Raw genomic sequence first — 17,685 nt, 5'->3', positions numbered from 1 at the left:
GCCACAGACCAGCTGCATTAGAATCACCTGGGAGCAATTAGACACGCAACATCTTGAGCCCTATTCCAGATCTACTGAATCAAACCATACAGTTTGAGAAACACTAGCTTAGGGCAGAGTCGGCTGCAGCTGTGAAAGGGGACTTGGAGTAGGCGGCCTGCCATATGGTCTCAGGATGACCTTCCAATAATGTGTGTGTGAGTGTGTGTGTGTGTGTGTGTGTGTGTGTGTGTGTGTGTGCGCTGTGGGGCGTTAATTAACGATCCCTTGTGTATGAATTCATGAGACACATGTTAATATCCAACTTCTGGGGTTTAGGAACTTGACATGTCTAGGTTCTACAGAAAAGTACCTGACATATTTAAGGAATAAGGAACACAGTTTGAGAAATATGGTAGTAATTCCAATTCAAAAGGCCTAGATTTAAATCATGGTATATAGAAAAAAGAAAGTTGAAAATCCTCTCTCATAAAACACCTGGGATTCTCTATCTGCTTGAATACACTAAAACAGGAATCAATGTATGGCTGTTATATAATCAGACATCAGAGTTATAGTATTATGGGGAATTTAAAAAATTGTTCTTCCATGTAACAATTTTTTCTTCCTATGGGATAAAAATGTTAATAAATGTATAGCATTGCCCCAGAAATCACAGCATTTAAAAAATATTTTTATTGGAGTATAGTTGATTTACAATGTTGTGTTAGTTTCTGCTGTACAGCAAAGTGAATCAGTTAGACACATACATGTATCCACGCTTTTTTAGATTCTTTTCCCACACAGGTCGTTACAGAGTACTGAGTAGAGTTCCATGTGCTATACAGTAGGTCCTTATTAGTTATCTATTTTCTATATAGTAGTGTGTATATGTCTATCCCAATCTCCCAATTTATCCCCCCCTTATCCCATGGTAACCATAAGTTTGTTTTCCACATCTGTGACTCTACTTCTGTTTTGTACATAAGTTCATTTGTACACTTTTTTTTCGATTTCACATATAAGTGATATCATGTATTTGTCTTTCTCTGTCTGACTTACTTCACTCAGTATGACAATCTGTAGGCACAGCATTATTTTTGATAAATAGATCTGCTTCATTTTTAACTCAATTATTGTGTCTTGATTAGATACCTTCTTAGGAAGACAATGTATTAATTCAACAAATAGTTAATGACTACAGAAATCCTAGATTCCATGTATTATGTGCCAGAAACTATGTGCTAGGTGGCTTCACTGGTGAATTCTAATAAATGTTTAAAGAATTAATGCCAATCCTTCCCCAAACTCTTCCAAAAGATAGAAAAGGAGGAAAAACATCCTAACTCATACTATAGGGCCAGCATTACCTTGATACCAAAGCCAGACATATATACCAGAAGAAAGAAAATTACAGACCAATAGCCTTTATGAATATCGATGCAAAAATCCTCACAAGAATTCTAGCAAGCTGAATCCAGCAGCATATTATAAATATTACATTCCATGTCCAAATAGGAATTATCCCAGGAATGCAAGGATGGCTCAACATGAGAAAACTGATTAGTCAAAACCACATTGATAAAATGAAGGGGGAAAACACCCTCATGATCATCTTAGTTGATGCAGAAAAAGCATTCAACAAAATCTAACAACTTTCATGATTAAAAAACAAACAAACAAAAAACACCCAGCAAACTAAGAATAGAAGGGAAATTCCTCAACAAAATAAAAGGCTTTTATGAAATACCCTAGCTAATGTCATACTCAATGGTGGAAGACTGGAAGCATTTTCCCTAACATCAGGAACAAGAGAAGAATCCTTGCTTTCAGTGCTTCTACTCAAGACTGTAACGGAAGTCCTAGTCAGAGCAATGAGGCAAGAAAAAGAAATGAAAAGCATCGAAGTTGGAAAGGAAGTTAAACTACTTCTATTCTCAGATGACATGCTCTTCTGTACAGGAAACCCTAAAGAATCCACAAAACACATTAGAGTTAACAAACGAATTCAACCAAGTTGCAGTATACAAGATCAACACACAAAAATCTGTTGTGTTTCCATATCCTAGCAATGAAAAAATAATCCAAAATGAAATTGACAACAGTTCTATTTCACACAACATCAAAAGGAATAAAACACACAGAGATAAATTTAGCCAAGGAGGTGCAAGGCTTGTGCACTGAAAACTACAAAGCACTGCTGAAAGAAATGAATGATGACCTTAAAAAGAAAAGGGGAAAGACAGCAGATTTTGTGGACGGGAAGACTTAATACTTTTAAGATGGCAATCCCACCCAAAGTTGTCTAGAGATTTAATGAAATCCCTGTGGAAATCACAATGCTCTGTTTTACAGAAATGTAAAAGCCAATCCCACATGCATACGGAATTTCAAGTGACCTTGAATAGCCAAAATAATCTTGGAAAAGAAGAAAAAAGTTGGAGGACTCACACTTCCCTATTTCAAAACTTAGTCCAAAGCTACAGTTATCAAAACTATGTGGTACTAGCATAAGGATAGACACATAGATCAGTGGAGTCCAGAAATAAACCCATAGATCTATCCCATGGGTTGTAAACCCAAATGAGTTGAAAACAGGTGTTCAAACAGAACCCTGCACAGAAATGTTCACCAGAGCACTATGCCCGACGGGCACAAGGTGGAAGTCACCCAAATGTACATCAGCTGCTGAGCGGATACACAACATGTGTGGTCTAGCCATGCATTGCAATGTTATTCAGCCTGCTGAATATTATTCAGCCAGGAATATTATTCATTTGGAAGCAGATATATAGTCGTGATGGTGGCCCAGCACCGCCAGTGTATACTTGGTGCCCCTGGATGGTCCGCCATTAGCTGCCTTCTCTGTACAAAGTTCCCATCTGGTGGACAGTGAGAGTTCCACCAAAGAGAGGGTCCAGCGAACACAGTGAGCAGGATCCTGCCAGTGCCATTTCTTTGCAGGCCCAGGACCCCGGCGGAGGGGGTGGGGGCGGGGTGAGGTGGGGTGGGGGAGGGGTTATGGGAAAGCAGTGACCTCACAGGGTGCTCCCCGACCAATGAGGGCCCGGCCTATGGTCGCTAGGATACGGAGGAGGGGCCTGAGAACACCGGTTGTCTTGAGATGTTGGGACCAGCAGGCACAACCGACCGACCCTCATTCCGCCGCACCTCATCCCAGCGCACCGCAGAGCGAGGCCATCGCAGAAAGCGCGCCCAACGGCCAGCATGCCAGGGAAGAGGGGCCGTCGAGGGTCACCCGGTCGCCGCTCCCACACCGCCCGAGCCGAGCTGTCCTTCTCCGTGAGCCACATGGAGCGCCTCCTGCGGGAGGGCCACTATGCCCAGCGCCTGAGCTCGTCCGCACCCGTCTACCTAGTGGCCATCATCCAGTACCTGGTGGCCAGGGTCCTGGAGCTGGCACGCCATGAGGCCCAGAACAGCAGCAGGAGGCGCCTCACTCTGGAGCTGGTGGACGTGGCGGCCCGCAGCAACGCGCTGCTCAGAGACTTGTTCAGGACTATAGCACCATCTCCCAGGTGGCCCCGGCCCAGCCCTAGCTGCCCAACGACACCTGGGTTCCCGGCCCCTGGGGGCGCGGCCGTCAGGCGCCAGGTCCGCTCACCGACCAACCGCACAGCCCGGGCGGCCCCGGCCTGCCTGCCGCCTTGGGCACAGTCACTGCGAGTCAATAAAGTGTTTCAAGAGACCCCCTGCGCATGCTTCACTCACTTGGAGTGGGAGGTGGTGGTGGTGGGACACCCCTCGTCGGAGGGATGGGGGCGGGGGTCTGGCCGGAGTTGGGGGGTGGGGGGCGTGGAGTCGGGGGTCACAGAGAGGAGCGGTCTCCCACGGTGACAGTGCATGGGGTGGCCCTGGGTGGGAGAGGCTGGCTGCGGCGGGGCTGGGGGTGGACTGGGGCCTGGGGTGAGGCCGGACAACAGAAGGCTCCCCCGCTGGCTCTGAGCAAGTCGGAGCCAGGCCAAAGTCCCCAGAGGGACGGGGTTCCTTGCGGCGCTCGACACCGCGAGGGCGGTGTCGTGACAGGGTGAGGGTGCCAAGGCGACCGACCGCCCTGGGTGCGGGAGGCAGGGGTGGGTGGACAGAGCGCTTGGCATGGACTCCCATGGGGCAGGGGCTTTGACGGGAAGATTGAGGCATGATCGGGATTGGGGTGGGCGGGACACAATCAACACATAGGCAAAGTCGGAATTAGGGTCACGCGGGGTCAAGAGTTTTTGGTTGTGTTCCCCTAGAGATGCCAAGAGATGCCCTGCTTGGCAACCTGCGTAAACAAGCTGTCACCTACCGGTTGGAGCCCTGTTCTGGGAAGATCCCACATGCCGCGGAGCAAGGAAGGCCGTGCGCCACAACTACTGAGCCTGTGCTCTAGAGCCCGAGAGCCACAACTACTGAGCCCATGTGCCACAACTACTGACGCCCGCGCGCGTAGAAGCCATGCTCCACAACAAGAGAAGCCACCGCAATGAGAAGCCCGCGCACCGCAAGGAAGAGTAGCCCCCGCTCGCCGAAACTAGAGAAAGCCCCTGCACAGCAACAAAGACCCAACACTGCCAAAAATAAATAAATTAAATAAATAAATTTGTTTTAAAAAGCTGTCACCTAGCAACAGGGGGCGCCCAGCCAGGCCCCGCCCCAGCACCATTGGTCCGCTCACAGAACCCCGGACAGCGGGCCACGCCCCGCCCCAGGGCCCCCGATTTGCATACACCACCCGCAGCCTGTCCCGGCCGGGCCTCCGTGCTTGCTATTTTGCATATCACCAGGGCGACGAGAGCTCCGGGCGGCCGAGCCGGCGCGGTCGCGTGGTGGGCCGGAGCCCGTCGCAGGACACGTCTCAGCCCGCCGCCGTCGCCCAGCACGTGCGCCCACTTGCGTCAGCGCGCCCGGAAGTGCCTAAGCGGCGATCATGGCGGCTTCCGCGGCCGGCCTCGGTGGCGGTGCGGGCCCCGGGCCTGAGGCCGGGGACTTCCTGGCGCGCTACCGCCAGGTGTGCAACAAGCTGAAGAAGCGGTTCCTGCGGAAGCCTAACGTGGCGGAGGCCGGCGAGCAGTTCGGCCAGCTGGGTCGCGAGCTGCGCGCACAGGAGTGCCTGCCGTACGCGGCCTGGTGCCAGCTGGCCGTGGCCCGCTGCCAGCAGGCGCTCTTCCACGGGCCCGGGGAGGCGCTGGCGCTGACCGAGGCCGCGCGCCTCTTCCTGCGGCAGGAGCGCGACGCGCGCCAGCGCTTGGCCTGCCCCGCCGCCTACGGGGAGCCGCTGCAGGCCGCTGCCGCCGCCCTGGGCGCCGCCGTGCGCCTGCACCTGGAGCTAGGCCAGCCGGCTGCCGCCGCCGCGCTCTGCCTCGAGCTGGCGGCCGCCCTGCGCGACCTGGGCCAGCCGGCCGCCGCCGCCGGCCACTTCCAACGCGCCGCGCAGCTGCAGCTGCCCCAGCTGCCCCTGGCCGCCCTGCAGGCGCTCGGCGACGCCGCGTCCTGCCAGCTGCTGGCGCGCGACTACAGCGGCGCCCTGGCGCTCTTCACGCGCATGCAGCTCCTGGCGCGGGAGTACGGCAGCCACCCGGTGCCGCCGACGGGGCCGCAACCCCCGCCGCAGCCGCAGCCCAAGCCGCCGGCGCCGCAGCCCGGGGCCGGCGCGGCCTCCGCCCCACCGCTCGCGCTGCTCCTGCCCGGCGCGGGGGCCGCGGCCGCGGCCGCGCCCTCCCCCGCCGCGCTGGGCGCCTTCGCCGACGTGCTGGTCCGCTGCGAGGTGTCCCGCGTGCTGCTGCTGCTGCTCCTGCAGCCGCCGCCTGCCAAGCTCCTGCCGGAGCATGCGCACACCCTGGAGAAGTACTCCTGGGAGGCCTTCGACGGCCACGGGCAGGACAGCAGCGGCCCGCTTCCCGAGGAGCTCTTCCTGCTGCTGCAGTCCTTGGTCATGGCCACCCACGAGAAGGACACGGAAGCCGTCAAGTCGCTGCAGGTGGAGATGTGGCCCCTGTTGAGCGCCGAGCAGAACCACCTCCTGCACCTCGTTCTGCAGGAAACCATCTCCCCGTCGGGCCAGGGGATCTGACGAGTCCCTCCCAGCGACTCTGTGCCTGTCCCCGAGCCTCACGCACCCGCCTGCGCGTTTACGGGGACACAAGAGGCGTTGACCCGGCGCTTCTGCCTTTGCAGTGTATCTTACCCCTGTTGCCACCAGAGGAATGTGGTTGACTACAAGTTATGTTGTTTCCACAATAGCGGCAGAAAAAAAACCATATGGTAGAATCGGAGTAGAGTCTCCCATTCTCTTCCCCAGAAACTGCAACAGAACCATGCGAGTCCCTTCCGCCCCCTTTCCTCTTCTGTTTTCACCCAACTGTCCCCACCCACCCCTCTTCCCCCGCAAGGCTCCCCTCCCCCCGCGTCCTTCTTTCCGACTGAGGGTTAATTTGCACAGCTCTGGCTCGCTACTTAAGCTGCATGATTTTTTCACGATGACTCTGATTAGCGTATTTCGATGTCCGCCTGCATGATCGCCCAGTTCCCCCTGTGTTTCATGCGCCCCGTACGTGTTCGTGGGAATCATTGGATTCAGTACTACGCTGTTGTCGCTACAGCCCTCAGTCCATGATAAAGCCATTCTGACCCTCCTAGCTTGTGGTTCGTATTTACCTTATCTGTAAAGTGGGAATAGCTTATCTACCTGGCAGGAGGCGGCAAGCAGAAGCAGATAGCTCCCTTTTAGCTCCAAGATGGATTCGTTCATTCGAAATGGACAGTGTGCCTGTGAATCTACAGAGATCATTTGCGATGTGGTCCTTTCTCAGCTGCCGTGCGAATGTGTTCGGTGCAGAGCGGGGTGGGAGTGGGGGTGAGGGTGAGGGCGGGGTGGGCTCCAGAGCAGAGGTGTCAGACGTGCACTGGAGTTTGCAGTTCTGGCTCCATTTCGAGAGGTACGGGTAATCCACGTGGCAGCTTTTATTTGTAGTGCGGATCCTTCTACAAATCTTAGTTAACTCCAATATGTAAAATCGGCATGCTGCTTGGGTATCGTGTGATCCTGTGTATGCCAGACTGTGCCCTTGTTCCCTAAAAGCAGGATGGCGTTCCATTTTTAAACACTAAATTTCCAAGGCTTTTTGGTCCAAACGTTGCATGCAAACCGACTTAGCTGTTTTCTCAAATTCAATTTTATTTCCTTTAGTGTTGAGAGTGATGGTAGGAACTCTTCCGAATGTAATCTCATTCATTCGGCTTGGGAAAACGCATCCTTTGGGCTGAAGTTGTAGACAGCACTAATCTTTTGAGGTGAGATTTAAGGACACAGTTTGGGAACAGATCTTGGTTTTGCGTATTTGGGGGGGAGGGGGAATATGTGGAGTGTTGTCACTATGAGTTAAGTGTCCCAAAGTGGATGGGGCTTTTAGGGTATTCCTTTCTCCTTCTATTTCAGCAGTGTGGAAGCAGTGGCTGAGGAAATGTAGGGGAGGCCCATGTGAGACAGATTCAGCCACCCTTCCTGTGCTCTCACTTGGCTGCCCGAAGGGGCTTTCCGAGCCCTGAAAGCCTAGTCCAGCTTGTTGCCACAGTGGTAAGGGTGCGTGCTCCCTTGTGCTCTTGCTTTTGCTGGTACACTCTTGTCAGCCTGGGCTGCAGCTCTGGCCTCCTTCCTATTGTCCTTATGACAAGAATGCTTAGGAATTATGGGCCGTGACTGGTGACAGCATTTGGGTTTGGGCGCAAGGAGAAGCCTCCTTAGACCTCTGGTCTAAACTCCTTGCTTTGAGGAGGTGGGGGGAGGGATTACCAGAGAGCCTGGTATTGGGTATACAAGCATAACTATAGAAAACGCTAAAGATTTTTTTCCGTTTGCCATTGGTTCATTTATGTATCTCCTTCAGAAACTTCATAGCACGGAGAGCTGGGCCAAGGCCAGATTTCAGTGATTTTGACAGAAATCTCTTGCTATATATCAACTTATGTTGACAGGACATGATTAGTGTTCTTTTTAACTTGAAAACCAGAGGGAAAGATCTGCATCGTTGAAATGTTCATTGACAATTCAAAATTAACATCCAAAATATTATGAAATATTGAAAATAGTGGCAGTGAAGCAGTGATCCTGAAAGGGCGCTTGGGCTCCCCTTTATGAGGGGCTTCTATGATGAGAAATGTTGCTTATGAAAACTATTCTGTATGCAGATGGTACAAAGATATTAAGTCATTTGAGGACCACTGGAGGGAGACGACTAAGACTGAAATTTGTAAATTGGGCAAAAAGCTCTGGGATAGAAGGGTTCTGGTTAATGTGAACTGTCTAGGCATCTCTACTGCCATTAGACTAGACCAACAGTCCACAAACACTTTCTGTAAAGGAGGAGAGAGAAATATTTCAGTCTTTTCACACCACATAATCTTCCTTGTTTGTTTGTTTTTGAAACTTTAAACACGTAAAAACCATTCTTAACTCACAGTCCATATGCAAAAGCAGGTTGTACTCCAAGTCCATGGGCTCTAGCTTGTGCAGCCCTTCACTAGAACCTAGAACATAGCAGTTACTCAATAACTGCTCAAGGAATGACCCTCATGAGTGTAGTTAATAACTATTTTATCTTTGTCATTGAACAAGAAAGGTTGAAAATAAATGAACTAGTCATTTAACTCCAGATTCTAAGAAACAAGAAGATAAATGAAAGTGAATTTTTAAATTTTTAAACAGAAATTAATTAATTAGAAAACAACACCTTCAAATCTATGTTTGATTTTAAGAGCAAGAGTTGATTCTTTTAAAACCCAATAGAATAGATAAACACCAACTCTGATAAAGGGGGAAAAAGAGAGATACATGTGTGCATGTAGGTAAAGATATATGGCATGGGAAGGGAGATAGAACTTTAATGTGCACATTTACAGCAATTAACTATAGGCAACAGAAAATGAGAATGCCAGTAATCAGATAAGGAACGGAAAAGATAGTTCAAGTATCTACCACTAAACGAGGCACAGTGGCTTTTCCATCCAATTTTCATTAAACAGATGATCACTACATTAATTAAACTATTCTAGAGCAATAGTTTAATGGAAAAAGATGGAAGCTTTTACACTGTTTTCAAGGTTAGTATAACTCTAATGCCAAAGCCTGATAAATACAGCCCCCCAAAGAGGTAAAACAACTTTATTGATTGGTACAGATAGAAAAATTCTAAACGAAATGTTAGCAAATTGGATCCAGCTAAACTTTAAATGACTGATACACTATGACTTATGGGCAGTTTTCCCAGGAATGCAGCACCACGTTGTGCTGGAGCCCCAGCTAGGACTGGCTTGCGAGAGCCAATTGTGGGCGTCTGCTCCCAACTCTGCATTCAATGACACTGTGTCAGCAGCTTGAAATCAGGTGTGATGGGAATATTTACATCATGGAAATCAGCAAACACTACAAATAAAGGCTTTTGTGCTGACTGCCCCCCACTTTGCCCCAGAGCTGGTTGTTAAACATTCGCCAGCCCACCATTGAGTGTGAGTATAATCTGACAATAGCAAAGAGAAGAAATGTGATCCTATCCAAGATGCTGAGAAAGCATTTGATGAAATTCTACAGCCATTCCAAATAAGGTAGGAGTAGCAAGAAACTAAAAATATTTGAAACTAACAGCATGTTAAACAGCAAAATATGGGATCCATTCCCATTAAAGTCAGAAGCAAGATCTGCTAATATTTAATAAACATGCTAATATATCTATATCTATACATATATATCACACTGAAAACAAAAGAAGAGCAAAGAGCATTTTGGTCACCATCCAAGTCTACAAAGACTAATATCTGCTGCAGCCGCTGATGGACAGTGCACTTGGTGTTCAGAGGAAGAGATGAATGGGATAACAGGATGAGGCACTCTGTGCTTTAGACAGGAAATTAAAGATGATAACAGGATGCTCTGTGCTTTGGACGAACGGGCCGTTAGGTAGTTAATATGCATTTCAGGAAGAATTTTAATGAACCCTGCTTCTTGCATCTTCCCGTACATAGAAAAACACTATAATCGTGAACTTGAGGTATCTGTTCTTTGTGAATAGCAGTAATATTTTACCAAGATTTATGCTTGACTGCATGTATTCCTTAACAAAAAAATCATATGTAAACTAGCCTCCCCTCAACCCCTTTGGAGCAGTTCCTCAGAGCTATCTGAGAGGCTGCCTCCCAGGCTATAGTCATCAGTAAAACCCTGAATAAAGCTTGATTCACAACTCTCACGTTGTGTATTTTTCTTTTAGTTGACAACACAATATATAATGTTTATGTGTTTGTGTATGTGTCTGTGTGTGCGTGTATTAATCACAAAGGCATTTAGAGTGATTACTATTTCCTGTTTACCAGGTCCTGTCAGCATAATGTCATCCATGTAATGGACCAGTATGGTGTTCTGTGGGATGTCGAGATGTTTGGGGTCCCTAGGGTCTATATTATGATAAGGAACAAGGGAAGTGGCATTGCCTTGAGGCATGGACAGTAAAGTTAATACTGTTGTTCCTACTTCATAAATGCAAATCTATTCTGATTTTGGTTGTCAATGGAAATGAAGAAGAAAGCATTTTCCAGGTCTGTAGTTTCACATTAGGTGCCTGAGGCTGTGTTAATGTGCTCCGGAGGAGATACTACACCTGGAATTGCAGGGTTTTTGTCATCACCACCTGATTAAATTTGTGATGATCTGTCATTTTTCCATGACTCGTCTGGCTTTTGTAGTGGCCAAACAGGGACCCCAAGGAGACTAGCCACTGGCTTGGGAAGCAACTATTCAGGGTGTAGTCACTGAGAGACTTGTGTGCAGAGCATGGATGACTGCTTCAGGGACTGGGGAAGGGTTACCTCTTCAGGCAAAGGAGGCTCAGGGCAATTTGGAGGTTTGCAGTTCTCAGCCTCATGCATGTCTGCCTACATGTGCCCATCCCGGGACTTCCCTGGTGGTTTAGTGGTTAAGACTCCAGGCTTCCACTACAGGAGGCACGGGTTGGATCCCTGGTCGGGGAGCTAACATCCTGCATGCTGTGCAGCACAGCCAATTTAAAAAAAATGTACCCATCCCTGGTCTCAGAGTTCCATTCCTTTCCACCAGTGCCCTTACCTTAGCATAACAGGCCTGGTGGGACTGACCATTTAATTGTCACTGTGACTCTGCAGTTCACATGCTCAGCTACTAGATTTGGTATTAGGTCCAAGTATCTGCCTGTAACCACAGGACATGGAAGGCTCCTCCAGAGCTCCATGGATGCATCCTGATTCTCTACATATGTTCATGGGTGTTCTTTGCATATATTCACAACATTTAATTTCTTTTTTCCCTACGTATGCCGTAAAAGGAAGGGCCATAAAAAGAAGACAGGTCACTCTACAATCAGGTATGCTAAACTTGTTGCCATAGCAACTAAATGCCACTGTCAATTTAATCTCCCAATGTCTTCCTCACCATCTGTAGCTCATCCCATTGTATCACTCACTGGTGATAATCTGAGAAATTGTGATGCCACCGCATGTCATAGGTTACTCCGCATCCAGTCTTCTCCCCAAGCAGGGAATTATACCTGTGCTCCTTGAATATATTAGCAACATAACCCTAGAATTCCATTTTGAAGGTCTGTTTCCTGGGGCTACTTTTGGCAGCAATTACTGTACGAGGCAGGGTTCCAGCAAGAAACAGGGAACACTAAAATTCGTATAATTTGAGGAAAGGTTAATAAAGGTACTAGCTAAGAAGGCGGGGGCAGGGTGCTGCCATCCCTAGGCCTGGAAGGCTGAGGAGAAGATTAGGTAGACAAAATGAGCAGAAATTCTGTGCATTCCTCCCATTGAGAAGTGGGGTCTAGGTCCCTTCCCCTTGAACGTGGGTGGATGTGTGACCTGCTTATAACCAACAGAATGTATTGCAAATGATACTACATGACTTAAAAGACTAAATTAGAAAAGGTGACGTCATCTCCACCTTGCTAGTTGGGCCAGTCATGCTGGGAGAAGCTACTTCAGTCAACAGCCCCAGAGGTCACTCAACACCAACCACCAGACATACAAGTAGAGATGCTTCCAAATGATTCCAGCCCCTAGCTGTCACATCTTCCCAGCTGAGGCCCCAGATACCATGGAGCAGAGAGACAGGCCATCCCTGCTGTGCCCTGTCCAAAGTCCTGACCCACAGAATCCAAGAACAAAACGAAATGGGCTTTTCTCATGACGCTAAGTTTTGGGGTCATCGGCAACTCAGCGATAGTAACTGGGACATGTAGAGAAAACCACTTTGAGGGGAGCAGTGGCCTTCAGTGGAGAGTTAACAGCCAAGGGAAGAAATACCCTGATAGTCCACACATGCCAGGCTCACAGAAGAAGAGGCGTGGTAGCGAAGCAGGAAAACGGATCTGAAGGGGCAAACAGAAGTCATCTTGCATGGGGCCATTTTAGGATTTGAACCTTATTCTGAAGACAAGAGGGAGACATTGAAAGGTTTAGGCAGGGGACTGATAGTATGATCCCCAAAACGATGTGCAGCTTTTATTAGAGAAGAGACTAGAAACAGAAGAAGACTAGTTAGGAATGTAACATAATACGTCAAGTGTGAGGTGATGGGGCCTCGGGCTGTAGTAACAACTGTATAAATGAAACAGAAGAGATGGGAGAGGTGTTACCAAGGAAGAGTTGGCTGGATGTGTGGCTGTTCATCAGGGGGTGCAAGAATGAGGGAGAAGTAGATGATGAAGCTACGGTTTTGAGCCCGCTTGCCCTTTTGTCACTTCAAACCTAGAATATCCATAAGCAAACTGACAATCTTATCAATCTACCCAGTCAGGAATCACACGTTTCTCTCAGCAGAGCACCTGTTCATTTCTATTGCCTGTGAGATCCTTGATGCTGCCACTTTTTTGTCCATATGTCCGTAGTCACTCCTATTGCCCATGAGTGGAAAATTCTTTTTTGGGGGGTTAAATTTGTGGAAGCTATGAGTGTTTGTTCCATACCTGAAATCTGTCAAAAGCTCTTTAAAAGATTCATGCATTCTCTTAAAAGGACTAATTACATACCATTAAGGTCCCAGTGGAATTCCCTCGATAACTCCGCCACTGCTTTCCATCAAGGCTATACATGATGATAAATTGAGAGATGTAGAGGCTGGAAAACTTCTGACGGGCGCCCTGGGTCATGATGCTGTGAATAATCATTGGTGTCAACAGATCCACCTACAGATGAAAACAACCCTTTATTTTAAATGTATGTACCACCTTCTGAAATCATTTATCAGCTTAAGAAGAATCTACATGGATACAGATACACCCAGTATTACCTTGGAGGTGCAGGTGAAGCAGAGACCAATGCTGAAATGTGGATGCATGTGAAGCTGTGGAATAAATGATGGGAACGTGTAGGAAATGTGCTCACTGAGTTCCCAGACTACTTCCTGACAAAGGAAATCACTTCCACATCATTGAGCTCCAATTTCCTCTGCACACGTCCTTTGTGCTGCACAAATTTAGTGCGGCTTCTTCTCTGTTTCCATTTCACTTTATATATAATTTCATTATAGTAAATTATTGCACCACATTGTAAAGTTTTCATGCTTTTTGCCTTCCTTGTTAGACTGAGATCCTTAATGCAGTAAACCTGTCTGAGTCACCTAACCTCTCTATGTCTCAATTTCTTTATCTGTAAAGTGGAGGCAATGATGGCATTTATGGCAAAAGGTTACCAGAGGATTAAAGAGTTAATACATTACATGTGCTGAGCTCACTGCTGAGCAGTAACGGAACAGTTACTACCTGTTAGCTTTTATATTCTCTCTAGCCCCAGCACCTAACGTAGCATCTGACGTAATACTGATGCTTAGCACATGTTTTGGAATGAATGAGTGAATAACAGTGGGTCTTAAAGAGGCAGGCATGGGTCACGCAAGCATTACAAGGCAGTAGCTATTACAGGAATTTTGACATCTGTTACTGCCCTAACAAGCCAGTCAAACTTAACTTCTCCCAGATTGGACTGGTCATGACTCTTGTGCTTAATGACTATCTTTTTCAGTTGACTGTAAGCTCCATCTATACATACACTCATTCATTCAAAGAATATATTTTTAGCATTTGTTATGTGCCAAGCACTGTTCTAGGTACTGGGAATAGAGTCGTGAACAATTAAAAAAAGAGTCCTGCCCTCATGGAACTTAAATTTGAGTTGGGGAAACAGACTATATATTATATATATGTTTTATTTGTTTACAGCTACACAAAGAAACAGTACAGTTCAACATAAGTCATGATTTTGTACCCGGTACTTTCAGTTGCTTATGCCACTTATTGGCTGTGTGACATGGGACAAGTTATTTAACTTTTCTGTGCTTCACCTTCCTTATCTGAAATGAAGATTGTTGTGGTAGGGATTTAGTCGCTTGATTTGTTTTCAGTACATAGTAAGGAAGCCCTGTATACTTTAATATTTTGATCATGATTTTGATAAAGTATAAAAAAGTTTACTGATCAAGTCAGTAAACTGTGTGAAACTGGAAGACTAGAGAATACTTTGGGAGACAGAGCTTGGCAAGCTGGAACACTGGCCAAATCTAAGAAGCGGAAATTTAATAGGCTGTATCACTCAGGGTTCTTTGGCTATGCTTGGAAAAGGTGCTCTGTTTACTAGTCTCATCAGACTGTATCCAGTGAGGCAGATAGATTTCCCCAAATAGAAATGAGGATGCTATTACAAAAAGGAAATACATAGAACAGATGCAGGGCAGCCAAATAGATTAAAATGTCCACTATGCGGTGATACATATAAAGTTGAAAGTGATAACCACAGAAATACAAGGTGAGAACATCTGGTTTGGCAGCTTCACAAACAAAAAAAATACTTAGGAATTAGCGAACAGTCAGGTCAAATTGAGTCATAATTGGCAGTGCCTACAAAACAAAACAAAATGAGCTGATGTGGCATTAACAGATGTACTCTTTGTGTCTGCTTGCTGGTAAGCTAGCTCATCTTTCCCTGATCCCTATTTATTATTTTATTTTAATTTTTTAAATTAATTAATTAATTTATCTTTGGCTGCGTTGGGTCTTCGTTGCTGCGTGCGGGCTTTCTCTAGTTGCGGCGAGCAGGGGCTACTCTTCGTTGCGGTGCGCAGGCTTCTCATTGCGGTGGGTTCTTGCTGCAGAGCATGGGTTCTAGGCACGTGGGCTTCAGTAGTTGTGGCACATGGGCTCATTAGGTGTGGCTCGCAGGCTCTAGAACGCAGGCTCAGTAGTTGTGGCACACTGGCTTAGCTGCTCTGCGGCATGTGGGATATTCCCGGACCAAGGCTCAAACCTGTGTCCCCTTCATTGGCAGGCGGATGCTTAACCACTGCGCCACCAGGGAAGTTCCCTATTTATCATTTTAACCTCAGGGAAAATAGGAGAGCAGATGCAATCTTGCAAAGGAGTAAAGTATGTAGGGGAATTTCCTCAGCTGACTGAGAAAAAGATGAAAGCTGACGAACTAGAAGAGGATGCAGGTGGGGGAAGTAGGTGGTAAAACGTGTGTAATTAGTCCTGACTGATCACATGCTGACGTGAAAATATTTTTGGATATTTCGGGTTAAAGAAAATGTATTATTATTATTGTTGTTTTTTTGGCTGTGCCGTGTGGCCTGCAGGATCTTAGTTCCCCGACCAGGGATTGAACCCAGGCCCTCAGCACTGAAAGCGCAGAGTCCTAACCACTGGACCGCCAGGGAATTCCCAAGAAAATGTATTATTAAAATGATTTTCATTTTAATGATGTTCCTTTTTTTAATGCAGCTACTAGAAAATGTAAAATTACATGTGTGGTTTGCATTTGTGGGTCACATTACATTTCTATTGGACAGCACTGCTCCAGAGGAAATGGGGAAGTGAGAAAATACGAAAGGCTGGGTCATTTAAAAAGAAATTGAGTTAATCTAGGACACTTTCAGTTATGGCTCCAAGTTGGTTTATCAGATTGGACTAACTTCAGTAGGTGTTTCTTACTACTGGGTGGTGTAGAAATTGTGAAGAAGAAAGATTCAGTTTTAGAAAATGAAGAAGCCACATTTTCTTGGCTTGTGGGATGGGGGATTGAGCCATTTGTTTTTGTATTAAAATGAAGGGACTGTAGGACTCAAGGACATCTAGGCAGTTGAAGGCATCTAAAGATAGAATACAGTCTTGGGAGGTGGTAAGTTCAATGTTACAGAAAATATTCAGAGATTCTAATCCCAACAGAAAGATTAAAAACACAGTGTACTCAATTCTATTCCTGAGTCTTTCATTCCTGACTCTTTTGGTACAAATCATAAGCCACTCTACTCTTCAGTTCTTTCCTCGTCTATTACATGGAGTTTGATGAAAATGACTTTGGTATAAAGGAGATATAAAACTATAAAACGCTTTAAGCTTGCAAGAGGAATGTGTGATGTGATGGAATGCGATGCATTTTCTAACCTTGATCCAGGAAAAGGGGTCCTTGGTGCTCCAGGCATTGATTGATCCAGAATAATGAAGTCTGGCCAGCTTTGGGGCCCACTGTCCTTTGCCCAAGAAAGGGGAGAGAGATTAGATTCAGCTGGGTTGGTCCTAGTCATTTAGGAATAAAATGACTCTCTTGAGAAAGGTTAATGCTAGCTGTGGAGACGTTAAAGGCATAACGCATATTAGTATCAATGACCACCAATGTGGCCTGCGGGCTGTAGGTTGAGAACTCTCATCAGTGACTACTACCAGGCCTGTCCTTGTTGTCCATTGTATTTTCTAAAATTTAATAATTTTGTTGATTGTTAGTTGATTGTTAGTTACTAGTTAGCTAATACTGGAATGTGTTACCATCACTATCAAATAATATTATTACTTCTTTATTACCTAACGTATGTTCACTGGAGAAAAATTAGAAAATAAAATATAAAAATAAAACGTAAGTAAAAATAAAAATAAAAGAAGTAAAAAACAACATACTTCCGCCCAGAGAAAAATAATACTATTTTAGTATATAACTTTCAAGCCTCTTTTTCTTTCTTTTTTTTTTTTTTTGCGGTACGCGGGCCTCTCACTGTTGTGGCCTCTCCCGTTGCGGAGCACAGGCTCCGGACGCGCAGGCTCAGCGGCCATGGCTCACGGGCCCAGCCGCTCCGCGGCATGTGGGATCCTCCCGGACCAGGGCATGAACCCGTGTCCCCTGCATCAGCAGGTGGACTCTCAACCACTGCGCCACCAGGGAAGCCCTCTTTTTCTTTTCTTTTTTTTTTTCAAAGTGGCCTTACAATTTGGTAATTCCTCCAGCAATTTGTTTGTTTGTTTTTCAAATGCAATTTTTTCCCTCTAAAACAGAGTTTGGCCAACTTTGTTCTGTAAATAATTTAACCTTTGCAGATCATCTTGTCTTGTTGCAATTACTTAAATGCTGTTGTAGAGCAAAAGCGGCCACAGATGATTGCAAATGAAAGGGTGTGGCTTCTTTATGGACAGTGAAATTAGAATTTCATATAATTTTCACATGTCATGAAATACTATTCTTCTTTTGTTTTTTTCCCCCAATAATTTAAGAATAGAAAAGTGATTCTTAGCTTGAAGGCCATACAAAATCAAGTGATGGGCTGGATGTGGCCTGCGGGCTGTAGTTTGAGAACTCTCTCTAGATCCAGTTCAAGCTTTCTATCACTGCTCACAGAAAAATGTAGCTTCTTGCTACAGTGAA

At 46.5% G+C, this 17,685-nt stretch overlaps 3 protein-coding genes across 6 annotated transcripts in view; 2 read left to right on the top strand and 1 right to left on the bottom strand.

The window, feature by feature from the left end:
• Positions 1 to 17,685, bottom strand: part of F8 (coagulation factor VIII) — a 121,732-nt gene that overhangs the window by 13,914 nt on the left and 90,133 nt on the right. For all 4 annotated transcript variants that reach the window (XM_067723893.1, XM_067723892.1, XM_067723891.1 and 1 more), the window contains 2 exons: positions 16,440 to 16,525; positions 13,035 to 13,190 (listed from right to left, as the gene is read on the bottom strand). In XM_067723893.1, the coding sequence (XP_067579994.1) occupies positions 13,035 to 13,190; positions 16,440 to 16,525 (242 nt within the window). The remainder of the gene's footprint in view (positions 1 to 13,034; positions 13,191 to 16,439; positions 16,526 to 17,685) is intronic.
• On the top strand, positions 3,208 to 3,539 carry H2AB1 (H2A.B variant histone 1). Its single transcript, XM_067723068.1, is given in 2 exon segments — positions 3,208 to 3,501; positions 3,504 to 3,539. Coding segments are annotated over 2 exon segments (330 nt in total).
• Positions 4,787 to 10,220, top strand: F8A1 (coagulation factor VIII associated 1). The gene has a single exon (XM_067723894.1). It carries the CDS (start codon positions 4,910 to 4,912, stop codon positions 6,050 to 6,052), a length of 1,143 nt encoding a protein of 380 aa, XP_067579995.1. The 5' UTR covers positions 4,787 to 4,909; the 3' UTR covers positions 6,053 to 10,220.

Source organism: Pseudorca crassidens, chromosome X (assembly GCF_039906515.1).
Source record: "Pseudorca crassidens isolate mPseCra1 chromosome X, mPseCra1.hap1, whole genome shotgun sequence".
NCBI classification, from domain to species: Eukaryota; Metazoa; Chordata; class Mammalia; order Artiodactyla; family Delphinidae; genus Pseudorca; species Pseudorca crassidens.
This window is presented reverse-complemented; position numbering and strand designations above follow the sequence as displayed.